The sequence below is a fragment of the Gopherus flavomarginatus genome, chromosome 2 (assembly GCF_025201925.1).
Source record: "Gopherus flavomarginatus isolate rGopFla2 chromosome 2, rGopFla2.mat.asm, whole genome shotgun sequence".
Classification (NCBI taxonomy): domain Eukaryota; kingdom Metazoa; phylum Chordata; order Testudines; family Testudinidae; genus Gopherus; species Gopherus flavomarginatus.
In genome coordinates, this window is record NC_066618.1 from 34,592,830 (window position 1) to 34,620,054 (window position 27,225).

Here is a 27,225-nt window from a genome sequence, read left to right on the forward strand (position 1 = left end):
TGCTGAAATGCTCAGAGTCTGACTGACTGCCATATTTGGGGTTGGGAAGGGGTTTTCCCCCAGGTCAGACTGGCAGAGACCCTAGGGGTTTTTTTTTTGTTTGTTTGTTTTCCTCTACACCATGGGGCATGGGTCACTATCAGTTTAAAGTGGTGTAAATAGTGGATTCTCTGTAACTTGAAGTATTTAAATCATGATTTGAGGACTTCAGTAACTTAGCCTGAGGTTTATAGATCTATTAGAGGAGTGAGTGGGCAAGCTTCTGTAGCCTGAAATATGCAGAAGGTCAGACTACTATATTATCACGATGGTCCCTTCTGGCTTTAAAGTCTAGGAGACAGGCTGTGAAGGGTCCTGAAAGTGAAGACAGGTAGCTTATGTTCAGTGTGATGGAAGGGGGAGCCAGGGAATGAGATGCAGAGAGGGGTGACACAGCCAAAGCGATGAACCATGAAAATAATCTTTGCAGCAGCATTTAAACCTTTACTGCCTCACCCAGGGCAGCCTAACAGCATTTTCTTTGCTAGCAATGGGCCTGGCCTTAGTTATTTTTAGTAGTTCTCTTTTTATCTGTTTAGTCGGAAGGGAATTATCCAATATAACCTCATATCAGCAGGGGGATCATGGGGAAGTATATTGCCAGGAGTTACCAGATACTTTGGGTAAATAATTATTTATGAGAACTTCCTTATGACACTAGCCCTGCCCAGGTCAATTAATCATCTAGGAGACACTGGAAGGAGGGGCAAGTACTGCAGCAGCGCTACCTATAACAATCCAGAGAGACATTCACAGCCTTAACCCGCCACTTTTCCTTTCCTCCCAGGCGCTACGTGTCTAGAGGAGCAGGACCATGGAACCACATGGCTTAGAGACAATTCCTTCTTCTCCCACGCGGCGGCCTTAGGCAGCTAGCGAAGTGCAGATGAGAGCAGGCGAGATGCAGAGCTGCCCCTCCCCCTGCCCTGAACCGCTAGCGCCGGGGCAGGGAGCGGGGCCAGGAGCAGCCAGGGGGCGCAGGAAGCCAGGAGCGGGGGGCAGCGGACAGGGCATGGGGCCCGAGGAGCCCGGCGGGAAGGCCGGGACCCAGCAGCAGAGGCGGGGCAGCGGGGAGATGGGCTCTGAGCTGGACCCAGAACCAGGTCCCGGCCCCGAACCGACCATCCCCCCGCACCCGCACGACAACTTTGCGCTGTTTCTCAGCCGGCGTTTCGCCCGGCTGGGGGGGCTGGTAGGCGCCCACCCGTGGCCCTTCCTGCTGCTCCCGCTGCTGCTCTCGGGCGGGCTCGGCGCGGGCTTCCTCTTCTTGCCGCAGAGACAAGCCAATGACATAGAGGGGCAGTTCACGCCGCTCGGCGGGCCCGCCAAGAGCGAGAGGCGCTTTGCCCAGGAGCATTTCCCGACCCGCGACTCCGAGCGCTTCTCCGGCCAGAGGCTGCTCACAGAGGGCGCCTTCGCCTCCCTCATCGCGGTCTCCGCCTCAGGCAACAACATCCTGACGGCGGGAGCCTTCGGGGAGCTCCTGCGGCTGGACGGGGCGGTGCAGAGCCTCGCTGTTCCCGGGGGGGACCCAGGCACCCAACTCTCCTACCCGGACCTGTGCGTCCGCAGCAATGGGTCCTGCAGCAGCCCCAACCCGCTCCTGGCTGCAGTGCAGGAGGAGCCGGCCCGGCTAGAGCCCCTCCTCCCGCAGCTCACCTACCCCGTCTTCGGGAGCAGCGTTTTCATGGGCACCTTCCTAGGCGGCGTCCAGCTGGCTGGCGGAGCGGGCGCCTCCCGGGTGCAGGCAGCCAAAGCCCTGAGGCTGGTTTATTACCTGAGAGAAGACGAAGCCGCGGACCGAGAGAGGAGTTTGCAGTGGCTGGAAAACTTCCTCGAGCGCATCCCGGCTGAGCTGGAGGCTTTAAATCTCACCTCTGTCCAGGTACAGTGCCGAGCAGCGCCCGGGGTACGGAGCCCTGCCCGGGGTGTGCAGCGGGAGCCTCCCCGCTTCGGGGGCGGGAGAGCCGCGCTCTGTGCCCAAACCCGGCGCCCAAGCACGGATCCGGCGTGAGAGGGAAGGGGCTGAAATGCCGAAGGGAGGGGCCCCTTGTGCTGCACCTGCCCTGGGCTAGGTTGCCGTGTTCACTCCAGGCCGGGGTGGGCAAACTGCAGCGGGCGAACTGAATCCAGTCCGCGAGCCGTTTTAAGCCGGCCCCTGAGCCGAACCACGCCGCGCTCAGGCTGGGCCGCATGGTCATTCATCTTCTCTTGGACTGTATGATTAGTTTTAATTAATACTTAACTATGTGCTAATTTCTTTCTATTCTTAATATGTGATTTTTAGCTTAGGGTTCACAGTAGATAATTATAGCTAAAATCATAATTAAAATGAAAGTGCCTAAAATAACAATCTGAACCCTATTCCTATAATATTTTAATTATATGTATAAAATACAAAGCTAAAGAAAAATTTTATTTAACCCATTATATTTTTTTGTGGCAGGTGGCTTACTTTACCTCAATATCCAGACAGGAAGAGTTTGAAGGAAATACCAGGAAAGTGATCCCCCTGTTTTCCATAACATACTTTCTAACTATAACCTTTTCCATTATTTCTTGTTTAAGGTAAGATCTTGTCTTCTGTTAATTATCTTTCGAACTTACTCTTCAATATCATTTATATATTTTCCATTTTACTGAAATGAATCAAAACAAACATAGAATCATAGGGTTCAAAGAGACCGAAAGGGTCATCTAGTCTGACCCCCATACAAGAAAGGAATCTTACACTTATACAAATTTTTCATGTTTTAGTAACTCAAATATTGCTGATGACCTGTATCTACATTAGAAAAAAGATTACATTAGCTAAGCAACCATACTAAATACTAAATTTAAAAATTTTCCCAACAGATTTCTTTGTGTTTTTTTTCAAATCATTTACATTCTTTTTCCATCTATTTAAATCCATATTTCAGAGTTGCAAACCTCAAACAAATACCAACTTAGATCAAGCCAACTGGAAAAAGAAGAGTTCATAATTAGTTCTTTCAGAAAGGACCCTCTTGCCTAGCACAACGAGGCCCTGGTCAAGGGGTCAGCAACCTTTGAGAAGTGGTGTGCCAAGTCTTCATTTATTTGCTGTAATTTAAGGTTTTGCGTGCCAGTAATACATTTCACATTTACAGGGGCCGGCAGACGGAACCCCAAATTGACAGCAGGCTGAGCAGGACTGGCAGCCAGAACCCCGGCTGGCAGGAGCCGGCAGATGGAACCCCAGACTGGCAGCAGGGGCAGCAGACAGAACCCCAGACCGGCAGCGGGCTGAGCGGCTCAGTCCGCTGCCGGTCTAGGGTTCCATCTGCCAGCTCCTGCCAGCTGGGGTGCCGGCCACTAGCCCCGCTCAGCCCGCTGCCGGCCCAGGGTTCTGTCCATCCAGGCAGGCAACAGGCTGAGTGGGGCCAGCGGGCGGGACCCCAGCTGGCAGCAGAATGCCACTAAAATTCAGCTTGAAAGTTTCATCTCGTCTGACCCCATACAAGAAAGGAATCTTACACTTATACAGATTTTTCTGAAGTAATTTAGCACATAGAGGGACCAATTCTGCAATAGCACATACAGGGTACAGAGATCCTTGGCCATGACAGCAGGTGTTCAAATATCCATCACAGGTGTGTAGACTAGGCAGAGTTTTCTGTGTACCTCAAGTTTGAACACTGACACAAAATGGAATAAAATAGAATGAAAGTGAAAAATAAGTGGGGTGCCATTCATAACTTCTTTGCAATTGAAGCTGTCCTCCGTCAGGGTGTGCAGATACCATTTCTTATATATCTAGTTACTCCTGCTACATTGCAGGACAATCTGAAAATATGGATTTGAGGCAGTTCACAGTGACCAAAATGAGTTTCTAGGCTGCCAGGTTCCAACGTGAAAATCTTTCCCTCCTGCACCTATGCATCTGTCTAGTTTTGGCCTATATAAGATCAACATTTCAGTATGTTATCCTTAATTTGAAGAAAACATTTTGAAACAAAGACAAATATGTATGAAATGTTCAAATAAAATAGTGTAATATGAATATGTGCATTTTTCTGAGTTTCATGTTTTGATAATTTATCAGTTTTACATTGTTTTAGGGATGGGAAAATCTCTTTATGGTAGTTTGTGATTTGTGAATACTCTAGAACATTTTTATGAAGGTTTTGGGATTCAATACACTAACATTTCATGTAAAACAAAAACTAGAAAATGCACTATTCCAAATATATAAAGATATGTTTTCCATTTTTAATAAAAGCTAAATTAGGAAAGGTTAAAGCAGCAAAGAATCCTGTGGCACCTTATAGACTAACAGACGTTTTGGAGCATGAGCTTTCGTGGTGAATACCCACTTCGTCAGATGCATGTAGTGGAAATTTCCAGGAGCAGGTATATATATGCAGGCAAGCTAGAGATAATGAGGTAGTTCAGTCAGGGAGGATGAGGCCCTGTTCTAGCAGTTCAGGTGTGAAAACCAAGGGAGGAGAAACTGGTTTTGTAATTGGCAAGCCATTCACAGTCTTTGTTTAATCCTGAGATGATGGTGTCAAATTTGCAGATGAACTGAATCTCAGCGGTTTCTCTTTGAAGTCTGGTCCTGAAGTTTTTTTGCTGCAGGATGGCCATCTTAAGGCCTGCTTAGTATGGCCAGGGAGGTTGAAGTGTTCTGCTACAGGTTTTTGTATATTGCCATTCCTAATATCTGATTTGTGTCCATTTATCCTTTTTCATAGCGACTGTCCAGTTTGGCCGATGTACATAGCAGAGGGGCATTGCTGGCATATGATAGCGTATATTACATTGGTGGAGGTGCAGGTGAATGAACCGGTGATGGTGTGGCTGATCTGGTTAGGTCCTGTGATGGTGTCGCTGGTGTAGATATGTGGGCAGAGTTGGCATCGAGGTTTGTTGCATGGATTGGTTCCTGAGCTAGAGTTACTATGGTGCAGTGTGCAGTTGCTGGTGAGAATATGTTTCAGGTTGGCAGGTTGCCTGTGGGCGAGGACTGGCCTGCCACCCAAGGCCTGTGAAAGTGTGGGATCATTGTCCAGGATGGGTTGTAGATCCCTGATGATGCGTTGGAGAGGTTTTAGCTGGGGACTGTATGTGATGGCCAGTGGAGTCCTGTTGGTTTCTTTCTTGGGTTTGTCTTGCAGTAGGAGGCTTCTGGGTACACGTCTGGCTTGTTGATCTGTTTCCTTATTTCCTCATGCGGGTATTGTAGTTTTGAGAATGCTTGGTGGAGATTTTGTAGGTGTTGGTCTCTGTCTGAGGGGTTAGAGCAGATGCGGTTGTACCTCAGTGCTTGGCTGTAGACAATGGATCGTGTGATGTGCCCAGGATGGAAGCTGGAGGCATGAAGGTAGGCATAGCGGTCCGTAGCTTTTCAGTATAGGGTGGTGGTAATGTGACCATCACTTATTTGCACCGTGGTGTCTAGGAAGTGGACCTCCTGTGTAGGCTGGTCCAGGCTGAGGTTGATGGTGGGGTGGAAGCTGTTGAAATCGTGGTGGAATTTTTCCAGAGACTCCTTCCCATGGGTCCAGATGATGAAGATGTCATCAATGTAGTGTAGGTAGAGAAGGGGCGTGAGTGGACGAGAGCTGAGGAAGCGTTGTTCCAGGTCGGCCATAAAAATATTGGCATATTGTGGGGCCATGCGGGTGCCCATAGTGGTGCCACTGATCTGGAGATATATATTGTCATCAAATTTGAAATAGTTGTGTGTGAGGATAAAGGCACAGAGCTCAGCAGCCAGTTGTGCTGTGGCATCATCAGGGATACTGTTCCTGACAGCTTGTATTCCATCTGTGTGTGGGATGTTTGTGCAGAGAGCCTCTACATCCATGGTGGACCTTAAGGTGGCCATCCTGCAGCAAAAAAACTTCAGGACCAGACTTCAAAGAGAAACTGCTGAGCTTCAGTTCATCTGCAAATTTGACACCATCATCTCAGGATTAAACAAAGACTGTAAATGGCTTGCCAATTACAAAACCAGTTTCTCCTCCCTTGGTTTTCACACCTCAACTGCTAGAACAGGGCCTCATCCTCCCTGATTGAACTACCTCATTATCTCTAGCTTGCCTGCATATATATACCTGCTCCTGGAAATTTCCACTACATGCATCTGACGAAGTGGGTATTCACCCACGAAAGCTCATGCTCCAAAACGTCTGTTAGTCTATAAGGTGCCACAGGATTCTTTGCTGCTTTTACAGATCCAGACTAACACGGCTACCCCTCTGATACTTAGGAAAGGTTGAGTCTTCTAACTGTCCCTGGCCTGGAGTTATTATTTATGATAAGGCAACACCAAACATTAACTTAACCATAAATTCCTTTATTAAATCCAAAGGCCAACTACTGTTTCTACAATTGTTTTAAACATATCTAAAAAGCCTAGACAATAAACAATTTACTACATCCAACACAGTAACACACATTCATAAGGATATGGTCAATTATATTTACAGATGGACCAGACCAGAGAATAGTCCTCTCATTCTGCTCTGTCCCAGCTTAATTGGCCCTGATCTGATAAGGATTCTTCAAATTCACAGCTCTCTTCTTTCTCTTTCAGCTAACCTACTAGTATTAGCAAAAAAAATCCCAAATTTGAGGCAGTTTATCCTTACTTTCCTTCTTCTACAGTCTTCCTTTCTTATCTCCTTCACCACCACCACCCTTTGCCTACCAGCAGCAGAGTGGGAAGATTTGTGCTTGTTTCTTTTAAGACACCTTTTTTTTTCTTGTTATTGCCGCTCTTTATTTTATAGTTACTTTATGAACCATACATCCTTCTCCCACTACATTCTTATCAATCCTCATTCTCAGAGCCTTCTTTTACTAGTTGATTGGGACCTTTTCCTTACTAGCCTCAAATCATAAAGAAAATATATTATTTTCTTAAGCAAATTTAAGATAACTTTAATTCTTTAATTTCCTATTCCTATTCCTAAAACTTTTAAAAACACAAATCAATCTTTTCTTAAGTTAGTTTCTTAAACAGTCAGATTAAACATGACACAAATAGACTAATTTGGCCTCTTGTCCCCAATTCAGAACTTCCATTTGTGGTCTCCGAACTATCAGGGAATGAATATGTTAGCCGTAATTGACTTTTGTTTATTTACATTAGTTAAATACTTAACTTTTACAACAGAGCTATTTTGCTCAATCCTGTATCTAAATGGCTGAACAGTTGATTATTTAGCATGGCCTTTTTGATTTATGAAAGATTTTGGAACAATACAAATTTCAGAAATCTACCATGTGATCAGTTCTTCTGTGAGCACAAAAGAAAGTCCATGTCCGTATTTTTATTCCTCATTTTTTATTTTCCTCATTGCAGCTCATTTATCAGTATTAATGTTTAATATTTCAGAGGTTTTACCATTTCTTATTTAATAAAATATACTCACTGAGTGTATTGTGATAATGATAAAAAGTCACAGAAACAGTCATTTTCTTAACATTGAAGAAGGAACTTTATTAGAATAAAGAAAACGGTATTATCCTTATACTGCCTCTTTCTCTCTTTCCTTCACTTTAGAGCTTCTATCCAGGATCTTTTAAAGTTTAAAGAAATGGCACACATATCCTCACGTGTGAGCCATCAGCACATACTTACTTTTTTGGTATAAACAATCTTTAACCGAAATTAATATTTAATGAGAAATTATAGATCCAGATGAGTTACCAACTTCAGTAGTCATCCAGATTTCTGGCCTTGAGGAGGGTTTTTCCAGTTGATTTGCTTAAATTATCAGAGTAGAACTTATCTTATTAAAAGTCTCTTTACAAATCAAGGTTGTTTCTGCTCCTGAATCAAATTTAAATTTAACTATAATATTGAAATCTTGAGATCCAACCCTATACATGAATGCTGTCTTTGAACAGAGATCCCAGAAAATAGGCACTCATCCTTGCTTGGCATATTTCCTTGACTTCTTTTCTTCCATGGACATGTTCAAATATCCTTATTACTTTTTCTACATATGCTTCTACTGTGTGGGCCAGTGTTTCTCAACCTGCATCCCACAAGCTGCTTGTGCCCAATCTGCACAGAGCTGAGGCTGATGTGACATCCTCAGGGCCATACAGGTAGTATTGTATGTGGCCCACTTATGTTATGTTTCCATTCTTGCGGATGTTCTCTGAACTCTTTCCAGTTTATCAACATCCTTCTTGAAATGTGGACACCAGAACTGGATAGAGTATTCTGGCAGAAATCACACCAGTGCCAAATATAGAGGTAATATAACCTCCCTACTTCTACTTGATATTCCCATTTATACATCAAAGGAGTGCACTATCATTATTGGCCAAAGCGTTGCACTGGCAACTCATGTTCAGCTGATTATGCACCATGATGCTCAAGTATTTTTCAGTCACTGATTCCCAGAATAGAGTCTCCCATCCTGGAATAATAGGCTTTGTTCCTAGGTCTATAACTTTAGTTTTGGTTTTAACTTTATAACTTTAACCTTAACTTTTGGCCTTATTAAAACATATTATTAGCTTGCACCCAGCTTACCAAAAGATCCAGCTCTCTGTATCAGTAACCTGTTCACTTCATTATTTACCATTCTCCCAATCTTTGTATCATCTGTGAACTTTATAAGTGATAATTAAGGCTAAGATTATGTCACAGAGGATGAAATCCATGTCTTCCAGAGACCTCCGTAACATTTTCCACTTCAGACCCAGGGCGGCTGAGCTAGAGCTGTCAGCCAGCAGGGGGAGCTCTCGACTGCCGCAGGCACCAAAGCCCCCCCAGAACTACCAGCCTTGGGCCCCAAAGTTCTGAGTGGTGGCTGGGGGCCCCTGCAGCTCCCAGCCACCACAGGCAGCAGGGGGATCCTTCACCTCTCAGGCACCACAGGCGGTAGGGCGGACCCCAGCAGCTCCCAGCTACCACAGTAGCAGGGGGGGACCCTGGAACTCCCAGCCCCCAAGGGCAGCAGGGGGACCCTGGAACTCCCAACCACCACAGGTGATGGGTGAGGGGAAACCTGGCAGTTCCCAGGCAGCGTAGGCAGCAGGGGGACCCCAGCAGCTCCCAGGCACCGTGGGCAGCAAGGGAGGCCCTGGCAGCTCCCAGTTGGTGCGAGTGGTGAGGAGACCTCCAAAGCTTCCAGGCACCGTGGGCAGCAGATGAGGCCCATGGTGGTGTGAATGTTGGTGGGGGACCCAGGATCTTTGAGCCACCAGGGGCACGTGGGGGACCCTTGAGCAACAGCAGCGGTGGGTGCTAGGCACCCACCCCACCAACCCCCATTTTGTTGCAGTCGTTTTTAGTAAAAATCAGGGATAGCTCTCAGGCTTCCATGAATTTTTGTTTATTGTCCGTGACCTGACTGACTTTTATTAAAAATAACTGTGACAAAATCTTAGCCTTACTGATGATTTTATGTTTCCTTCCATGCCATTGATAAATAGTGCAAGGCCAAGAGCTATTCGCAGTGGGACCTCACTAGGCATACAATGGCTTGATGATGAGTCCCTGATTGCAGCCTGTCAATTCATTTTAATTTAATTTCAATTTTAATTCATTTATAAACAGTTTCAGTTTCACACCTAATGAACTTCTCTGGGCATTGCTGTTCCCTGTGTAAAATACATTATGGCTCAGAATCTTGTGATGTGTTTCTTCCTCTCAGGCAGTAATGAGCTGCCAAAATCTTAACAACCAGTTCCCTATAAAAAGTTCTGATTTGGGGGGGAGCGGGGGAGGGGCTGAGGTGGGGGGAGACATACCCATGGGGCCGGGGGCCCCTGCAGGTCCTGGAGCAAATTGCCCCACTTGCCCCCCCGGCAACCCTAGAGCTTGCAGTCCCCTCCCCCCTTACCTTGCTGTCAGCTCAAAGCAGCAGGACGACTTAGCCTCTAATGATAGAACAAGAAGCAATGGGCTTAAACTGCAGCAAGGGAGATTTAGGTTGGACATTAGGAAAAAGTTCCTAACTGTCAGGGTAGTTAAACACTGGAATAAATTGCCTAGGGAGGTTGTGGAATCTCCATCTCTGGAGATATTTAAGAGTAGGTTAGATAAATGTCTATCAGGGATGGTCTAGACAGTATTTGGTCCTGCCATGAGGGCAGGGGACTGGACTCGATGACCTCTCGAGGTCCCTTCCAGTCCTAGAGTCTATGAATCTATAAGACTCAGGAGCTCAGCTGAGCTGTACAGCTGCTGGCCATGCTTCAGCTCTGCAGAGGGGGCTGGGGGTAGACATCCTCGTGGGGTCAGGGGCCCGAGTCAAACTGCCCCACTTGCCCCCCCTCCCACGGCCCTACAGCTTGCAGCCCCCTTACCTTGCCGGCAGCCCAGAGCTCAGCAGAGCTGCCCAGCTGCTGGCCATGCTGTGGCTCTTCGGAGTGGGGGAAGCTGGGGAGGGCCCGGGAGAGACATCCTCGTGGGGCCAGGGGCCCCTGCAGGGCTCAGGCCAATTGCCCCACTTGCCCCCTCCCCTCCCCTCTGGCCAGCCCTGGAGCTTGCAGCAGGACCCCCACATACACCTTGCTGGGCCTCTCAAAAAGTAGCAGGAGGACGACTCCAGAGCTCCGCTGAGCTGCCCAGCTGATGCTGATGGCTGGCAATGCTGCAGCTGGGGGGAACTGGGGGAAGGGCCAAGGGAGCCTCAGCCTCTGCAGCTGGGAATCCTGGGAGAAACAAGATGGTCCAGCCCGGGGACGAGAGTTCTTTGCCCATCCCCTGGCCCTTTAACAACCAGTTCTCCACGGATAATTTTAGCAACCGGTTCTTGGGAACCTGTGGGAACTGGCTCCAGCTCACCACTGCTCTCAGTCCATTCCATGTGATTACCAAGACTTGTGGAGAGCAGGAACTTTGGCATTTTCTTTTCCTCTTATTTATGTCTAGAATTAGTCAACTTCTGACACCATGTCATATGGCATATGTAAAGAATCAGAGAAAGAAATACTGTATCCTGAGAGCAGAAAAGCTTTATTAGAATAAGTGAAAAATATTATCGTTAAAGCAATTCTGTTCCTCTCTGCTTCACTGTAAAGTTTCAATCTACAACTTTCCCCAGCCCTTTCATGTCTGGTTTTCCACTAGTCAGGTGTGGATGATCAGCAGGACATTTTCATAGCTAAAGAGGTTGATTCTGTGAGGCACTGAGCATCTCTTGCAAGATGCTTAGATACTGCCTTGGTAGGCATGGTATAAAGGGATTCTATAGACAGAGATAGAGTCCTCTTTACTCATGTTAATTTCAGTGGGGATTGATAGTCCTCAGGATCTTGCAAGATCAAGCCTTGTGTTTTCATTTATGAAGGACAAAGATGCACTAAAAGCATTTATTTCACACCAAACTAAGATATACATTCCCAACATAACCTGCATACTTTTCCAACAATGTATTAAACAATGGGGCCAAAAGAAAAATTATTGGCTCCTGATAGTATTCATCAGATTTGGACTCACTAGCACGAGGACCAGCTGGGACCCCTGGACTCTGTGAAACGTAGAGAAGCTATTACAGAGCTGTGTAAGCTGTGAAGCAGGGCTGCAGCCTAAAGCAGGGTGCTTAATATTGGTCTGGCAGAGAGGCAGCATGCCCTGGCCCACATACTCTCATCATGGGAGCCAACTTGTTGCTCATAAGAGAGCCAAAGACTAGACATCCTGGAAACTATCTCAGAAGTGGGAGACAATGTCCAAATGAATGGCTGCCCTAGTTGAGCCTTTCCCTTGCTGCAAAAGACAGAAGCTCAGTGACAGAGCTCAGAGCTCTGCCTTTCACTCTTTCCCTCCAGACTAAAATAAAGCCCTCAGGTTTCTTGCCTATGTCCATTTTCTTTCCTTTTTCTTATCTTCTCTTTTTTCCTTATTATCTCTGCAAGATAATGAGAAGGAGAAAGAGAACTGGAGAAAGGACTCCGCACTTCCAAGGCAAGGAGGCAAAACTGAAAGAAGAGGATCTGATTAAGGTTTACATAAGCAGGGCAGAGTTCACAACTCTTTGTTTCCCAGTAGGTGGCATCATAATACTTTGACTTTTATCCATCCTTGTACAGTAACTTCTCACTTAACATTGTAGTTATGTTCCTGAAAAATGCGACTTTAAGCGAAACGATGTTAAGCAAATCCAATTTCCCCATAAGAATTAATGTAAATGGGGGGGGGGGTTAGGTTCCAGGGAAATGTTTTTCACCAGACAAAAACTATATATATATGTACACACAGTATGCGTTTTAAACAAACAATTTAATACTGTTCATAGCTATGATGATTGTGAAGCTTGGTTGAGGTAGTGAAGTAAGAGAGTAGAAGAGAGTGGGATATTTCCCAGGGAATGCCTTGCTGCTAAATCAGTGGTTCTCAAACTTTTGTACTGGTGACCCCTTTCACATGGTAAGCCTCTGAGTGCAACCCCCTCATATAAAAGTTCTTTTTATATATTTAACATCATTATAAATGCTGGAGGCAAAGCAGGGGTTGGGGTGGAGGCTGACAGCTCACAACCCCCCATGTAGTAACCTCGTGACCCCCTGAGGGGTCCCAACCCCAGTTTGAGAACCCCTGTGCTAAATGATGAACTAGCACTTCGCTGAACCCTCAAAGGTTAACACATTGTTGTTAATGTAGCCTCACATTCTACAAGGCAACAGGAATTGAGGGCAGGGGAGACACAGGGCTGGTACAACCTATTAGGTGACCTAGGCGGTCCCCTGGGGCACTAGGATTTGGAGGGCGGCATTTTCTTCAGCGGCGACCGTGGCGGCCAGATCTTCGGCCGCCCCGGTCGCCGCCGGCATTTAGGTGGAGGGAACTGGAGCAGGGGGGACGGGGAGGGCCTCCTGCAGCAAGTGGGGGGGCGGCACGCAGGGGGACTCCCCACTCTAGCTCACCCCTGCTCCGCCTCCTCCCCGAGCACACCGCTTCACTTCTCCCGCCTCCCAGGCTTGCGGCGCCAATCAGCTTAGGCGCCGCAAGCCTGGGAGGCGGGAGAAGTGAAGCAGCAACGCCGTCCTTGGGGAGGAGGCGGAGCAGGGTGAGCTGGGGCGGGAAACTGCCGCATGGCTCCCTGGGCCAGGGAGGGAAGCTACCACGGGGAGGGCACCTTAGGACAGAGAGGGCAGGAGCGGCACCAGGGTTTTTGGCGCCCTAGGCTGGGGTCCTTCCACGCTCCTGGTCAGCGGCGGCAATTCTGTGGCGGGAGGGGTCCTTCCGCGCTCCCGGTCTTCAGGGCACTTCAGCGGCGGGTCCCGGAGCAAGTGAAGGACCCGCCACAGAATTGCCGCCGAAGACCCGGAGCGCGGAAGGACCCCCCTGCCGCCGAATTGCCGCCGAGAGCGGCAAAATGCCGCTCCCCCAAATCCTGATGCCCTAGGCGACCGCCTAGGTCGCCTAAATGGAAGCGCCAGCCCTGGGAGAGGGGGTGGGGAGCTGCCACACAGCTCCCCGGGGGGGGAGCTGCCATGTGGTGGTGCCCCAGGGCGAGGGGATGGGGAGCTGCACAAAGGGGGCGCCTCAGGGCAGGGGGGGGGGGGAGCTGCCGCGGGGGGAGGGTGCCTCAGGGTGGGGGAGGGCAGGGAGCTGCCGCAGGCTCGGGGAGCGGGGAGGGCGCAAGGTGGAATTTTCGCCTAAGGCGCGAAACATCCTTGCACCGGCCCTGGGGATACAGCATAGCAGACAGAGACAGACACACACCCTGTGTGCGGGAGAGAGAGATGCACACTGCCGCTTTAAGTAAGCTGACCCACTCTTAAGTGCATTGTCTTTTTAAGTGGATCAGGAAGTTGAGAGAGCAGCTTTTGCCCCAGGATCTCTCTGTCTCTCTCCATCCCTGTCTCCACCCTGCTCTATATGGAGAAGAAGGGGTAAGCGGGGTGTAGGTGCAGGGGGACACCCTGACATTAGCACCCTCCCCAGAGAGCAATCAGGAGGCTTGGGGAGCAGCTCCAAGGCAGAGGGCAAGAGCATCACATGTGGGGAGGGACAACTGCAATTGCTAGCCTGCTGGCAGCTGCAGCACAGGGAACTTAGGGGAGCGGGGAGCTGATGGGGGGCTGCCAGTCCACCCTGGTTCCAAGCCCCCACTAGCTAGCTGCAACAGACTGCTCTTCCCGCAAGCAGTGGACAAAGCAGGCGGCTGCCAAACAACATTAGAAGGGAACATTGCACAACTTTAAATGAGCATGTTCCCTAATTGATCAGCAACATAACAACGAAACAACTTTAACCTGGACAACTGTACGATGGGGGAAGGGAGTGGTACAACAATTCTGCTGTCAGTTAAACTCATGCAACTACACTGTGGTTATGCTGGTTAAACTGAGGACTGATTTGACCCATGGTGTGATTTTAAAATATTTGTTCCTGGTGCTCTCAATAAAGTATTAATCAGAATCATGCTTTCAAAGTTGCTTTGATAAAAAAATTATAATTGATATATTAGAAGGATTTTGCATGCTAGTGCATATATATATATAAGCATGCAAAAATCTAAACAAGATGCTTTTTACACAATTTTCCAGGGTTGACTGTGTACGAAATAAAGTGTGGGTTGCAGCATTTGGAGTGCTGTCTTCTGGGTTAGCTGTGCTAAGCAGCTTTGGACTGTTGCTGTTCTGTGGGGTACCATTTGTCGTGACTGTGGCAAATGCACCATTTCTTATACTGGGTAAGTGAAAAAATGGGTTTGATGAAAAAGTGGAAATGCAAAATATGCCTTGCGGGAGACCATTTTAACATAACATGAATCAGGAATCCGCACAATTAAAAGTTCAGACCACTGAGTAAATTCATCATTTTCAAGGTGTTTGCCCATTCTGGTATTCAGCAGTGCAGAATGTTTTAAAAAAAAAAAAAAAGGAGGGGGGGAGTGGGGGCTCAATTCTCTATGGTCATAGAGGAGGGTACAATATCAGAGGGCCATTCAGCTCAATGTGAGATTGGAGCTGGATTCATGCTCCTGAAAGCTGTTCTATATTTCCATATCATGAATGAGGGATATACCTTATCGCCCCAGCCATGCTCCTCTTTCAGAGAAATGTGAGAGAGAGACAGAGGGAGAATGAGAGAGAGAAATCTCACCTAAAGGCAAGGTGCAATGGGAAATGTAATACATTAGGTCATATATGAGTTGGGGGGTGGTTATTTTCTCTGGGTCCATAACTTCACTTCGTGTCAACACAATGCTTATGGCTCAGCTTTCGTCATTACATTTAGTGGCTTAACTTACTTGTTTTGCATTTTTGCTATTTTCTGTTAGAAACTGATGTTGATGGTATGTACAATAAGCTATTAACCTTTTCCCTTTTGTAGGGGTTGGTGTTGATGACATGTTCATTATGATCTCCTCCTGGCAACAGACTAATCCTGAAAATAAAGTTGAAAAGCGGATGGCTGAAACTTATGCAGAGGCAGCAGTGTCTATCACAATCACCACTCTCACTGATGTTTTAGCCTTCTACATAGGGATCATGACTTCCTTTCCATCTGTGAAGTCTTTTTGTCTCTACACCGGAACTGCTTTCATCTTCTGCTATTTATACAACATCACATTCTTTGGAGCTGTTCTTGCTTTAAATGGTAGAAGGGAAGACGGCAACAGACACTGGTTAATTTGCACAAAAGTGAAAGACATTGTTCAGCGTCATCGCTCCTGCTTGTACAACATGTGCTGTGTAGGAGGCTTTTCTGATAAATCTTCTGGGAGAGAAGATGAACATCCAATGAACAAATTCTTTAGGAAATATTATGGTCCTTTCCTTACAAAGATCTGGACCAAAGTGTTTGTGGTGTTGCTATATGGAGGGTTCCTGGCTACTAGTATTTATGGGTGTACTCAGATGAAGGAAGGTATAGACCTGCGAAATCTGGCTAGTGACGATTCTTATGTCATTCGGTACTATGACTGGGAAGATGAATATTTCTCAGAGTACGGTCCTAGGATTATGGTCACTATCACAGAAAATGTACCTTATTGGAATCTATCCATTCGTAATGACATTGAGAACTGTATGGAGTCTTTAGAAAATAACTCCTACGTGGACAAGAGTCTGTCAGAGTCATGGCTACGAATGTATGAGAATGTTGCTAGAATTGGTTCACTGAATATAGATACTAAGGCGTTTTTCATGGGTAATTTATCTGAACTATATAAATTATTTCCAGGGTTTGAATGGGACATTGATATTCGCTATAAGGAAATTGCAGCCTCACGTTTTTTCATTCAAACAGTGAACGTTACTACTGCAGTTGATGAGAAAAACCTTTTACACCAATTAAGAGACCTGGCCAAGGCCTGTAAGATCCCATTAATGGTATATCACCCAGCATTCATATACTATGATCAGTATATCGTAATAGTGCCAAACACCATTCAGAATGTTGGTATTGCTTCTGGAGTTATGTTGTGTATTTCCTTGCTGCTTATTCCCAATCTGCTCTGCTCCTTGTGGGTAACTTTTGCTATTGCTTCTGTTATTGTTGGCGTTACTGGTTTCATGACATACTGGGATGTCAATCTTGATTCCATATCTATGATCAACCTTGTCATTTGCATCGGATTTTCAGTAGATTTTTCTGCTCATATATCGTATGCATTTGTTTCAAGTGAAAAGTCAACGATGAATGAGAAGGCAGTTGATGCACTGTATCTTCTTGGCTACCCCGTGATACAAGGTGCTATCTCCACTATATTAGGAGTAATTGTGCTGTCTGCAGCACAAGCTTACATCTTCAGAACATTTTTTAAGATTATGTTTCTCGTTATCTTGTTTGGAGCTGTTCATGGTCTTGTTTTTATTCCAGTATTTTTAACATTTTTTGGAATTTGTGGCAGATCAGCAAACAAAAGAGTAAATCTCAAAACAATAGGAGAAGACAGCAACTCTTTTAGTAACACACAAAATCCAAATAATGTTAGGTGTTATGAAAACCAGATTGATTGTAATGGAGACAGTTTTCTAAAAGACAATATTATTAGACAACTAAATGATATAGGAATGGAAAAACCAAACAATGGCTACCTCCACTCCAATTTCTTTCCAGTTTCACAAAATCATGACAGCAATTCCTTCCTCTATCAGAATAATGCAGTAATGGTTTACAAAAAACAAATCAAACAGCTTCACAATGAAGGTAAAATAAATCCAGATTGCCCATAAATTTATTTACAATTTAAAATACAGCATATGAGCCAAAAAGTACATGTTGTAGGTTTCAAAACATTAATCACCAGACTTAAATTTATATTGTATGAAAATGTCAGTTTTCTACTGTTCAGGTTTAAGACTTAATGGGAGTAGCTCGAAGCCCAGTAGGGAACTTTTAATGCACCATTGTGGGGTCCACGTGGACAGTTACTGCACAACATGCAAGTGTGCTGTAGATTTGTACCACAGTTTGCCATGCACAAACTGTCCATCTAGATAAGCACTTAGATCATTAGAGAAAATGTGTGGGTCAAGTAAAATGATATCACAAAATTAAAAGATTACCAAACAAAAACACTTTGTTAAAATACATTTAAAGTTAAAAAAGTGTTTCAATAGAGTCCAGATTAAACCCTTCAGAAACGACACTTTCCTTTACCAAAATGCTACAGAAAATATTAAGAAGTTTGGAGATCATTAATTAAGAGCGCCACCTAGTTCCATACTGCTGTGTAATATTTTGTCACTTATTATAATCCCACTTTACATAATCCAGTCACCAACCTTAAATTTTCCACTCTGCTGTATTCTATGAAGGATATATGTTCTTGGGTGTATTCTGTTGATTTTATATATTCTTTGTTAAATTACCAGTAACTATTTCAAAAGAAACATTGTCAAGAATATGTTAAATTGTGCCAGCATTATTTGGGCTTTCTCATAGTGTTCTTTCTTATGAAATTTAAATGTAGGGGGCCCTACATTACCATGCAAGCAGACAAATTGTTAAAGTGGTTGATCAAAAATCAGGCCTAGGAGCAGCAGCAGCACTTAAGTACTACAGCAACTGGCAACTCAGGTAACAGCAGGTTATTGCAAAACAGCAGAAGCACCCCAGGACCTATTGCAGCAGATGGCAGCCGAGTTGCCACCTTTGACCCATCTGGCCTCATCAGCAGTGACCCTGTTTAATAGCCACCCTCTGACCAAAATGTCACCAAATTATTTGGTGACATTTGAAAGGGTTGCCACAGTTTCCCTGTCAGAAATCTGCCTGGCCCAGCCCATGTATAGTAAAGAACAGGCCACCTTCAAGGTGTTAGAGTTTGCAGGAGCAATGGGCTACAATCAACTGGAGAGAACACAGTAGATTGGATGGACATATAGATGCTGGTTTCAGAGTGAAATGTGTTCTCCTGGGACACAGCCGAGGTCAGCACACAATGGTTTTGGGATCTCTGGTAGTGGTGGCTAAAACTTGAGATCCACTCTTCTGCAGGACCTGTTTAGTTATTGGTGGTGGAGCAATTTAGAAAGATTCTGCCAGGCAGGCCATGAGAATGGAACTGTTGGTGTCATACCGAACAGACAGTTGCAGATGTGCATCTTGTGGAAGACGATATGGCAGCTGAACCCCTCCCAGGGAATAGCATTTCCTCAAGGGAAAGGTGCAGGATCTCTTTTGTAACTGCGGAGCCAACTGTTTTGACCTGCCTACAGGAGAGATTGTAGTGAATTGAAGGCCTGTATACTAATATCCTGGCTGTGGATGCAGCATGTAGAGTTGAAATTGTAGGCTCAGTGGTGTTCTGGGTTAGGCTGAGGGAGGCTGGGGAGATGTTATCACCAGTCCATGTGACATTTGAATCAGCTCCACATGAGGAGATGCTCTTTTTGAGATCAGGTGTGTGGCAGATTTTGGGCAAGCAGCTGATGCTGACTCCACAAAAGGTGGCTGGGACTCTGCAAGTATCCCCAATTAATGTGTGTCAGGGTATGCCTCATTCCATGAAGGGCACAAGTTGCTCCACACTGTGCAAGTGCCCCTATGTGGGCCCAATGCAGATTTTTCCTGAGGCGTGGCAGCTGCCTATTTATCCATGAGGCATTCCTTTTTTATTCCTTTTAAGGTCTACAAATCCTCTTCATAGAAGCTCAGGAGAGGAGATCATCTCTTGTCAGTTCTTCAAGGGAAGTCTGGGGGTGGGGGCGAGTTCTACAGAGCCAGACTGGCCAGTCACATCTAGTTGTGATAGGGACAAAGAGGAAGATTGTTCCTCCAGTGAGGGCAGATTGCCGTCAGATGAGTTTTGTGGTGATGGTGTTCTTGGGTGGCAGTGACAGCCTGGCAGACCACTTCCCTCCCTTTGGGCCATCACAAGTGTTGGGGAAGAAAGCAGAGGAGACTGGAAGTGGGAGGGAAGCTCTGATGTTACAACCATCATTCTGACAGTATTTACTTCCTCCACATATACCTGAAAGTCTGCACACCTGGGTATTTGGCTGGAGGTCTCCTGAAAGGCCCTGACCCTTGAGAGAGGATTTGCTGTTTCTGTGATATTTGAGAAGCTATGGATAAATATTAAATGTGCATTAATATTAGGGGGCAGACAAAAACTACTAACCACATTGTGGAGACCTGTCTGTCCTGGCAGCTGGAGTATGACGTTGTGATTCTAAATGCTCACTGACAGAAGGCCCACTATACTATAAATCATATCAGGGAAGACACAGTCACTGCCCCCAACACACCATTGTCATAATATGAATCCAAAAGGTATCTTATAAGTATTGTATGTAAAACAGTGATGTGCAGATCAGGAATATCATTGTGTGATGTATGTGTGGGTTCTCTATAAACAGTTATGTAAATGTGCCCCAAATATGTTCTTAAAATGTATTTTGGAGGCAGTGCAAAAATCAAGCCTGCCTTATACAAAGGAATGTGGATTTACCTGTCTGGCCCACTTGATTCCAGGCAGAGGACAAGGAAAGCACAGTAACATATGAGGTAAACAAAGCATACAAGCTAACAAGTGGTGAAGAAAACGGTTTAGTGACCACACGGAGGGCAGAGTCTGCACTCTGAGGAAGTCTTCCTGGCTTTTGAGACAAAGACCATGGAGGCTGAAAAATAAAAGGAGAATAAAAAGACATTCTAGGTATCCATCACTTAGGGCATGTCTACACTACAAAATTAGGTCGATTTTATAGAAGTTGATCTTTAGCAACCAATTTTATACAGTCGATCGTGCGTGTCCCCACTAAGTGCAGTAGGTCAGCAGAGTGCATTCTCAATACCGTGGCTAGCATCGATTCACAGAGTGGTGCACTATGGGTAGCTGTCCCACAGTCCCCGTTGCCCATTGGAATTCTGGGTTAAGCTCCCAATGCCTGATGGGGCAAAAACATTGTTGCAGGTGGTTTTGGGTGTATGTCGTCAGTCTGCCCTCCCTCCCTTCTTGAAAGCAATGTCAAACAATCATTTAGCACCTTTTTTCCTGGATTATCCATGCAGACGCCATAGCACAGCAAGCATGGAGCCCACTCAGCTGCACATTGCTTTTATGAGCATTGTAAACACTTCACACATTATCCTGCAGTATGGGCAGAGCTTAGCTAGGAGCCAGCAGCACGAGGAAGATTGTGAGGCAGACATAGACACAGACATTCCTGAAAGCACGGGATGTGGCAATTGTGATATAATGGCAGCATTGAGGCATGTTGATACAGTGGAATGCCAATTCTGGGCCCGGCAAACAAGCACAGACTGATGGGACCACATAGTTTTGCAGGTATGGGTGATTCCCAGTGGCTGCAAAACTTTTGCATGCATAAGGCCTCTTTCATGGAACTGTGTGAGTTGCTTTCTCCTGCTCTGAAGCGCAGGAATACCAAGATGAGACCAGCTCTGACAGTTGAGAAGCAAGTGGCGATAGCCCTGTGGAAGCAATGCCTGACTGCTACTGGTCAGTCGGGAATCAATTTGGAGTGGGCAAATCTACCCTGGGGGCTGCTGTGATTCAACTAGCCAAGGCAATCAAGAACCTTAGAATCATAGAATATCAGGGTTGGAAGGGACCTCAGGAGGTCATCTAGTCCAACCCCCTGCTCAAAGCAGGACCAATCCCTAGCTAAATCATCCCAGCCAAGGCTTTGTCAAGCCTGACTTAAAAACCAGTAAGGAAGGAGATTCCACCACCTCACTAGATAACCCATACCAGTGCTTCACCATCCTCCCAGTGAAAAAGTTTTTCCTAATATCCAACCTACTTCAACTCGAGACCATTACTCCTTGTTCTGTCATCTGCTACCACTGAGAACAGTCTAGATCCAGCCTCTTTCAAACTCCCTTTCAGGTAGTTGAAAGCAGCTATTAAATCCCCACTCATTTTTCTCTACTGCAGACTAAATAATCCCAGTTCCCTCAGCCTCTCCTCATAAATCATGTGCTCCAGCCCCCTAATCATTTTTGTTGCCCTCCGCTGGACTCTTTCCAATTTCTCCTTCTTGTAGTGTGGGGCCCAAAACTGGACACAGTACTCCAGATGAGGCCTCACCAATGTCGAATAGAGGGGAATAATCATGTCCCTCGATCTGCGGCAATGCCCCTACTTATACAGTCCAAAATGCCGTTAGCCTTCTTGGCAGCAAGGGCACACTGTTGACTCATATCCTGCTTCTCGTTCACTGTAACCCCTAGGCCCTTTTCTCCTTTTCTGCAGAACTGCTGCCTAGCCATTCGGTCCCTAGTCTGTAGCAGTGCATAGGATTCTTCTGTCCTAAGTGCAGGACTCTGAACTTGTCCTTGTTGAACCTCATCAGGTTTCTTTTGGCCCAATATTCTAATTTGTCTAGGTCCCTCTGTATCCTATCCCTACACTCCAGCATGTCTACCACTCCTCCCAGTTTAGTGTCATCTGAAAACTTGCTGGGGGTGCAGTCCGTGCCCTCCTCCAGATCATTAATGAAGATATTGAACAAAACCGGCCCCAGGACCGACCCTTGGGGGACTCTGCTTGATACCAGCTGCCAACTAGACATGGAACCATTGATCACTACCCGTTGAGCCCAACGATCTAGCCAGCTTTCGATCCACCATTCATCCAACTCATACTTCTTTAACTTGCCGGCAAGAATACTGTGGGAGATGGTATCAAAAGCTTTGCTAATATCAAGGATTAGCACATCCACCACTTTCCCCTCATCCACATAGCCAGTTATCTCGTCAGAGAAGGCAATTAGGTTAGTCAGGCATGACTTGCCCTTGGTAAATCCATGCTGGTTGATTCTGATCACTTTCCTCTCCTCTAAGTGCTTCAGAATTGATTCCTTGAGGACCTGCTCCATGATTTTTCCAGGGACTGAGGTGAGGCTGACTGGCCTGTAGTTCCCCGGATCCTCCTTCTTCCCTTTTTTAATGATGAGCACTACAGTAGCCTTTTTCCAGTCATCCGGGACCTTCCTCGATCGCCGTGAGTTTTCAAAGATAATGGCCAATGGCTCTGCAATCACATCCGCCAACTCCTTTAGCACTCTCGGATGCAGCACATCCAGCCCCATGGACTTGTCTCGTCCAGCTTTTCTAAATAGTCCTGAACCACTTCTTTCTCCACAGAGGGCTGGTCACCTTCTCCCCATACTGTGCTGCCCAGTGCAGCAGTCTGGGAGCTGACCTTGTTTGTGAAGACAGAGGCAAGAAAAGCATTGAGTACATCAGCTTTTTCCACATCCTCTGTCACTAGGTTGCCTCCCTCATTCAGTAAGGGGCCCAGACTTTCCTTGACTTTCTTCTTGTTGCTAACATACCTGAAGAAACCCTTCTTGTTATTCTTAACATCTCTTGCTAGCTGCAATTCCAAGTGTGATTTGGCCTTCCTGATTTCACTCCTGCATGCCTGAGCAATATTTTTATACTCCTCCCTGATCATTTGTCCAACCTTCCATTTCTCATAAACTTCTTTTTGTGTTTAAGATCAGCAAGGATTTCACTGTTAAGCAAAGCTGGTCACCTGCCATATTTACTATTCTTTCTACACGTTCGGATGGTTTGTTTTTGCAACCTCAATAAGGATTCTTTAAAATACAGCCAGCTCTCCTGGACTCCTTTCCCCCTCATGTTGTTCTCCCAGAGGATCCTGCCCATTGGTTCCCTGAGGGAGTCAAAGTCTGCTTTTCTGAAGTCCAGGGTCCGTATTCTGCTGCTCTGCTTTCTTCCTTGTGTCAATATCTTGAACTCGACCATCTCATGGTCACTGCCTCCCAGGTTTCCATCCACTTTTACTTTCCCTACTAATTCTTCCCAGTTTGTGAGCAGCAGGTCAAGAAGAGCTCTGGCCCTAGTTGGTTCCTCCAGCACTTGCACCAAGAAATTGTCTCCTACGCTTTCCAAAAACTTCCTGGATTGTCTGTGCACCGCTGTATTGCTCTCCCAGCAGATATCAGGGTGGTTGAAGTCTCCCATGAGAACCAAGGCCTGCGATCTAGTAACTTCTGTTAGTTGCCCGAAGAAAGCCTCATCCACCTCATCCCCCTGATCTGATGGTCTATAGCAAACTCCCACCATGACATCATCCTTGTTGCTCACACTTCTAAACTTTAATCCAGAGAGACTCAGGTTTTTCTACAGTTTCATACCGGAGCTCTGAGCAGTCATACTGCTCTCTTACATACAATGCAACTCCCCCACCTTTTCTGCCCCGCCTGTCCTGCCTGAACAGTTTATATCCATCCATGACAGTACTCCAGTCATGTGAGTTATCCCACCAAGTCTCTGTTATTCCAATCATATCATAGTTCCTTGACTGTGTCAGGACTTCCAGTTCTCCATGCTTGTTTCCCAGGCTTCTTGCATTTGTGTATAGGCACTTAAGATAACTCGGTGATAGTCCCGCTTTCTCAGTATGACAGGAGTCCTCCCCTCCTGTGCTCTCCTGCTCGTGCTTCCTTCTGGTATCCCATTTCCCCACTTTCCTCAGGGCTTTGGTCTCCATCCCCTGGTGAACCTAGTTTAAAGCCCTTCTCACTAGGTTAGCCAGCCTGTTTGCGAAGATGCTCTTCCCTCTCTTCGCTAGGTGGAACCCGTCTCTGCCTAGCACTCCACCTTCGTGGAACACCATACCATGGTCAAAGAATCCAAAGCCTTCTCTCCAACAGCACATGCATAACCATTCGTTGACTTCCACGATTCAACTATCTCTACCCAGGCCTTTTCCTTCCACAGGGAGGATGGACGAGAACACCACTTGCACCTCAAACTCCTTTATCCTTCTTCCCAGAGACTTGTATTCTGTAGTGATCTACTTAAGGTCATTCTTGGCAGTATCATTGGTGCTCACATGGAGAAGCAGGAAGGCATAGTGATCTGACGGCTTGATGAGTCTCGTCACTGTCTCCGTCACATCGTGAATCCTAGCTTCTGGCAAGCAGCAGACCTCTCGGTTTTCCTGGTGAGGGCAGCAGATAGATGACTCAGTCCCCTTGAGGAGGGAGTCCCCAACCACCACCACTACCCGCCTCCTTCTTTTGGGAGCAGTGGTCACGGAACCCCTATCCCTAGGACAGTGCATCTCATGCCTTCCAATCAGTGGAGTCTCCTTCTGCTCCCTTCCCTCAGATGTATCATCTAGTCCACTTTCCGCATTAGTACCTGTGGAGAGAACATGAAAACGGTTGCTCATCTGTATCTCCATTGCTGGTACATGGATGCCCCTCTTTCTTCTGGAGGTCACATGCTGCCAGATTTCTTCACCGTCCTTCTGTCCCCGTTGCGCAGCCTGCTCTGATTCTTCAGAACATTGTGCCTGTAGAAGCATATCCTGATGTTTGTCCAGGAAATCTCCATCTTCTCTTATGCAATGCAGGGTTGATACTTGTTTTTCCAGACCTCAGACCTTCTCTTCCAATATGGAGACCAGCTTGCACTTTGTACAAAGTCACTTCTACCTGTGGAAGAAAGACAAACATGGCGCAGCCTGTGCAGGTAATAACAGCTGAACACTCACCATCCATATTGCCTTCCTTCTAAGAGCTTCCTCGGCTGTGGCAGAAACTACTCGGAGAAGCCCACAAGATGAAAGCCTCAGTGGGCTCTCCCCAGGCAAACTCCCTCTGTTAGCCTCCACTGTTCGCCGCCTTCTGCTAACAAGGGTAGTTGTTCGCCTTCTGCTAACAAGGGTAGTTACTCTGGGAAATGTGCAAGTCATAGTGGATGGCTTTGCTGCAATGGAGTTCCTTAACTGTGATGGAGCGATAGACGGAATGCATATCCCTATCTTGGCACCGGACCACCTTACCAAACAGTACATAAACTGTAAGGGACACTTCTCAATGGTGATGCAAGCACTGGTGGATCACAAGGGCCATTTCACCGACATCAACATGGGATGTTCGGGAAAGGTGCATTACGCTCGCATCTTTCAGAACTCCAGGCTGTTCAAAAAGCTGCAAGAAGGGACTTTCTTCCCAGACCAGAAAATTACCGTTGGGGATGTTGAAATGCCAACAGTTATCATTGAGAACACAGCCTACCGCTTGCTCCTGTGAAAGTTACTGATAGCCCCCCTTAACAGCTTTCAAGCAGCCAACAGGAGAAAGCAGAAGCCTCATGTACATAGTACCCTGAACTTTTGAACTATCTTTTCTTTTCTGCCTTAAAGCAGGAGAAACTCGCTCCAAACTGGTTTTCACAGACCAGATAACAGAAGTACAGGGTTTGACACCTACCAATCAAATGTTAACACGCAAGGGTCTTTGTTTAAAAGTATATAAAAGGCTTGTGAAATTTGTATGGAATAGAGTCTTTCGTACCAAGGTACAGTGCTTTCCTTTCTTCTGCAGAATAAGGCATCTTTTCCTTATCCCTGTCAGGCTGTTATTGGCTCTCAGCTAGGCAGACCCGATATTTCGGTAACACTCCCATGGCTCATGAAGCCATACACCGGCAGCCTGGACAGTAGTAAGGAGCAGGGCCAGCTTCAGGCCGATTCACCCAATTCCCCTGAATCGGGCACCACGCCTAAGAGGGCCTCGGGCCCAAGCCCCGTTATGGTGTACCGGCAAGGGCTGGTGCGCCGCACTGGGGTGGCCTGGCTTTCCATTGCCACCAGAGCCTCACTGCTGGAGCCCTGGGGTAGTGCTGTGGGGCTCTGGGAGCTGTTTTAAAAGTTCGGGGCTCCGGTTGCTTCTACCGCCCCAGCCTTTTAAATAGCCACGGGAGCCCCGCCGCTTCCCCAAGGCTCCCTCGGCTATTTAAAGGGCCAGGGCGGTAGAAGCAGGGGAGCCCTGGGCTGCTGCTGCTACCCTGGTGGGGGAGGAAGGAAGAGGGGGCACTCACTGTACAGGGTGGGCTGTACTTCCTGTATCCGCACCCCCTGCCCGCAGCCAGCCCCTGCTGCACCCACCCTGCCCGCACCAGCCCCGCACCCTCTGCCCTGCCCACAGCCAGCCCCTGTCTCCAGCCAGCCTCACACCCCCCTTTTTTACATGTTTTTTTTCTTTTTAGTCATCCCTGCCAGGGCCCCACCAAAAATGTTCCAATTGGGCCCCACACTTCCTAAAGCTGGTCCTGGTAAGGAGCAGTTCAACTATAGGCTGAGCAAGTGCAGAGTGGTGGTAGAATGTGCCTTTGAATATTTAAAAGGGTCCTAGTGATGTTTGCTGAGTAGGTTAGGCCTCAGCGAAACCAATATTCCCACTGTTATTGCTGCTTGCAATGTGCTTCATAATATCTGTGAGAGTAAGGGGAAGATGTTTATGGCAGGGTGGGAGATTGAGGGAAATCACCTGGCAGCCAGTTTTGAACAGCCAGACACCAGGGGGATTAGAAGAGCACAGCTAGGTCCACTGCGCATCAGAGAGGCTTTGAAAAATCGTTTAATGACTGACCAGGCTACAGTATGACATTTGTGTGTGTTTGTCCTTGATGCAAAGCTTCCCGCTTTGGTGAATGTACTTCCCTGTAAGCCAGTCCCCCTCCTCCCTTTGACCACAGCTGGCACAGGAAATAAAGTCCCTATTGTTTTGAATCCATTCATTCTTTCTTTATTTTTTAAAAACTCAGATCACTGACAAGTAAGGCAGCCCGGGTGGAGTGGGGGAGGAGGGAAGGATAAGGCCACATTGCTTATTGTAGCCACACTACAAATCAAAACTGTTTGAATAACAGCCTTCTGTTGCTTGGGCCATCCTCTGGAGTTGAGTGGCTGGGTGCCCGGAGCCTCCCTGGTGTTCTTGGGCATCTGGGTGAGGAGGATATGGAACTTAGCAAGGAGGGCAGGCAGTTACACA

The 27,225-nt window shown here is 46.7% G+C and overlaps 1 protein-coding gene across 1 annotated transcript; it reads left to right on the forward strand.

Moving 5' to 3' along the window:
• The first annotated feature begins 1,051 nt into the window (after positions 1–1,051).
• On the forward strand, positions 1,052–19,387 carry PTCHD3 (patched domain containing 3). Its single transcript, XM_050937630.1, has 5 exons — positions 1,052–1,924; positions 2,486–2,607; positions 14,533–14,678; positions 15,323–17,143; positions 19,068–19,387. Exons 1-5 carry the CDS (start codon positions 1,052–1,054, stop codon positions 19,385–19,387), a joined length of 3,282 nt encoding a protein of 1,093 aa, XP_050793587.1.
• The last annotated feature ends 7,838 nt before the right edge of the window (positions 19,388–27,225 follow it).

Coding starts and splice junctions, on each gene's coding strand:
- PTCHD3 (XM_050937630.1), top strand. CDS start 1,052: ATGGGGCCCGAGGAGCCCGGCGGGAAGGCCGGGACCCAGCAGCAGAGG. Junction 1,925..2,485: donor TAAATCTCACCTCTGTCCAG/GTACAGTGCCGA, acceptor TTTTTGTGGCAG/GTGGCTTACTTTACCTCAAT. Junction 14,679..15,322: donor TGCACCATTTCTTATACTGG/GTAAGTGAAAAA, acceptor TCCCTTTTGTAG/GGGTTGGTGTTGATGACATG.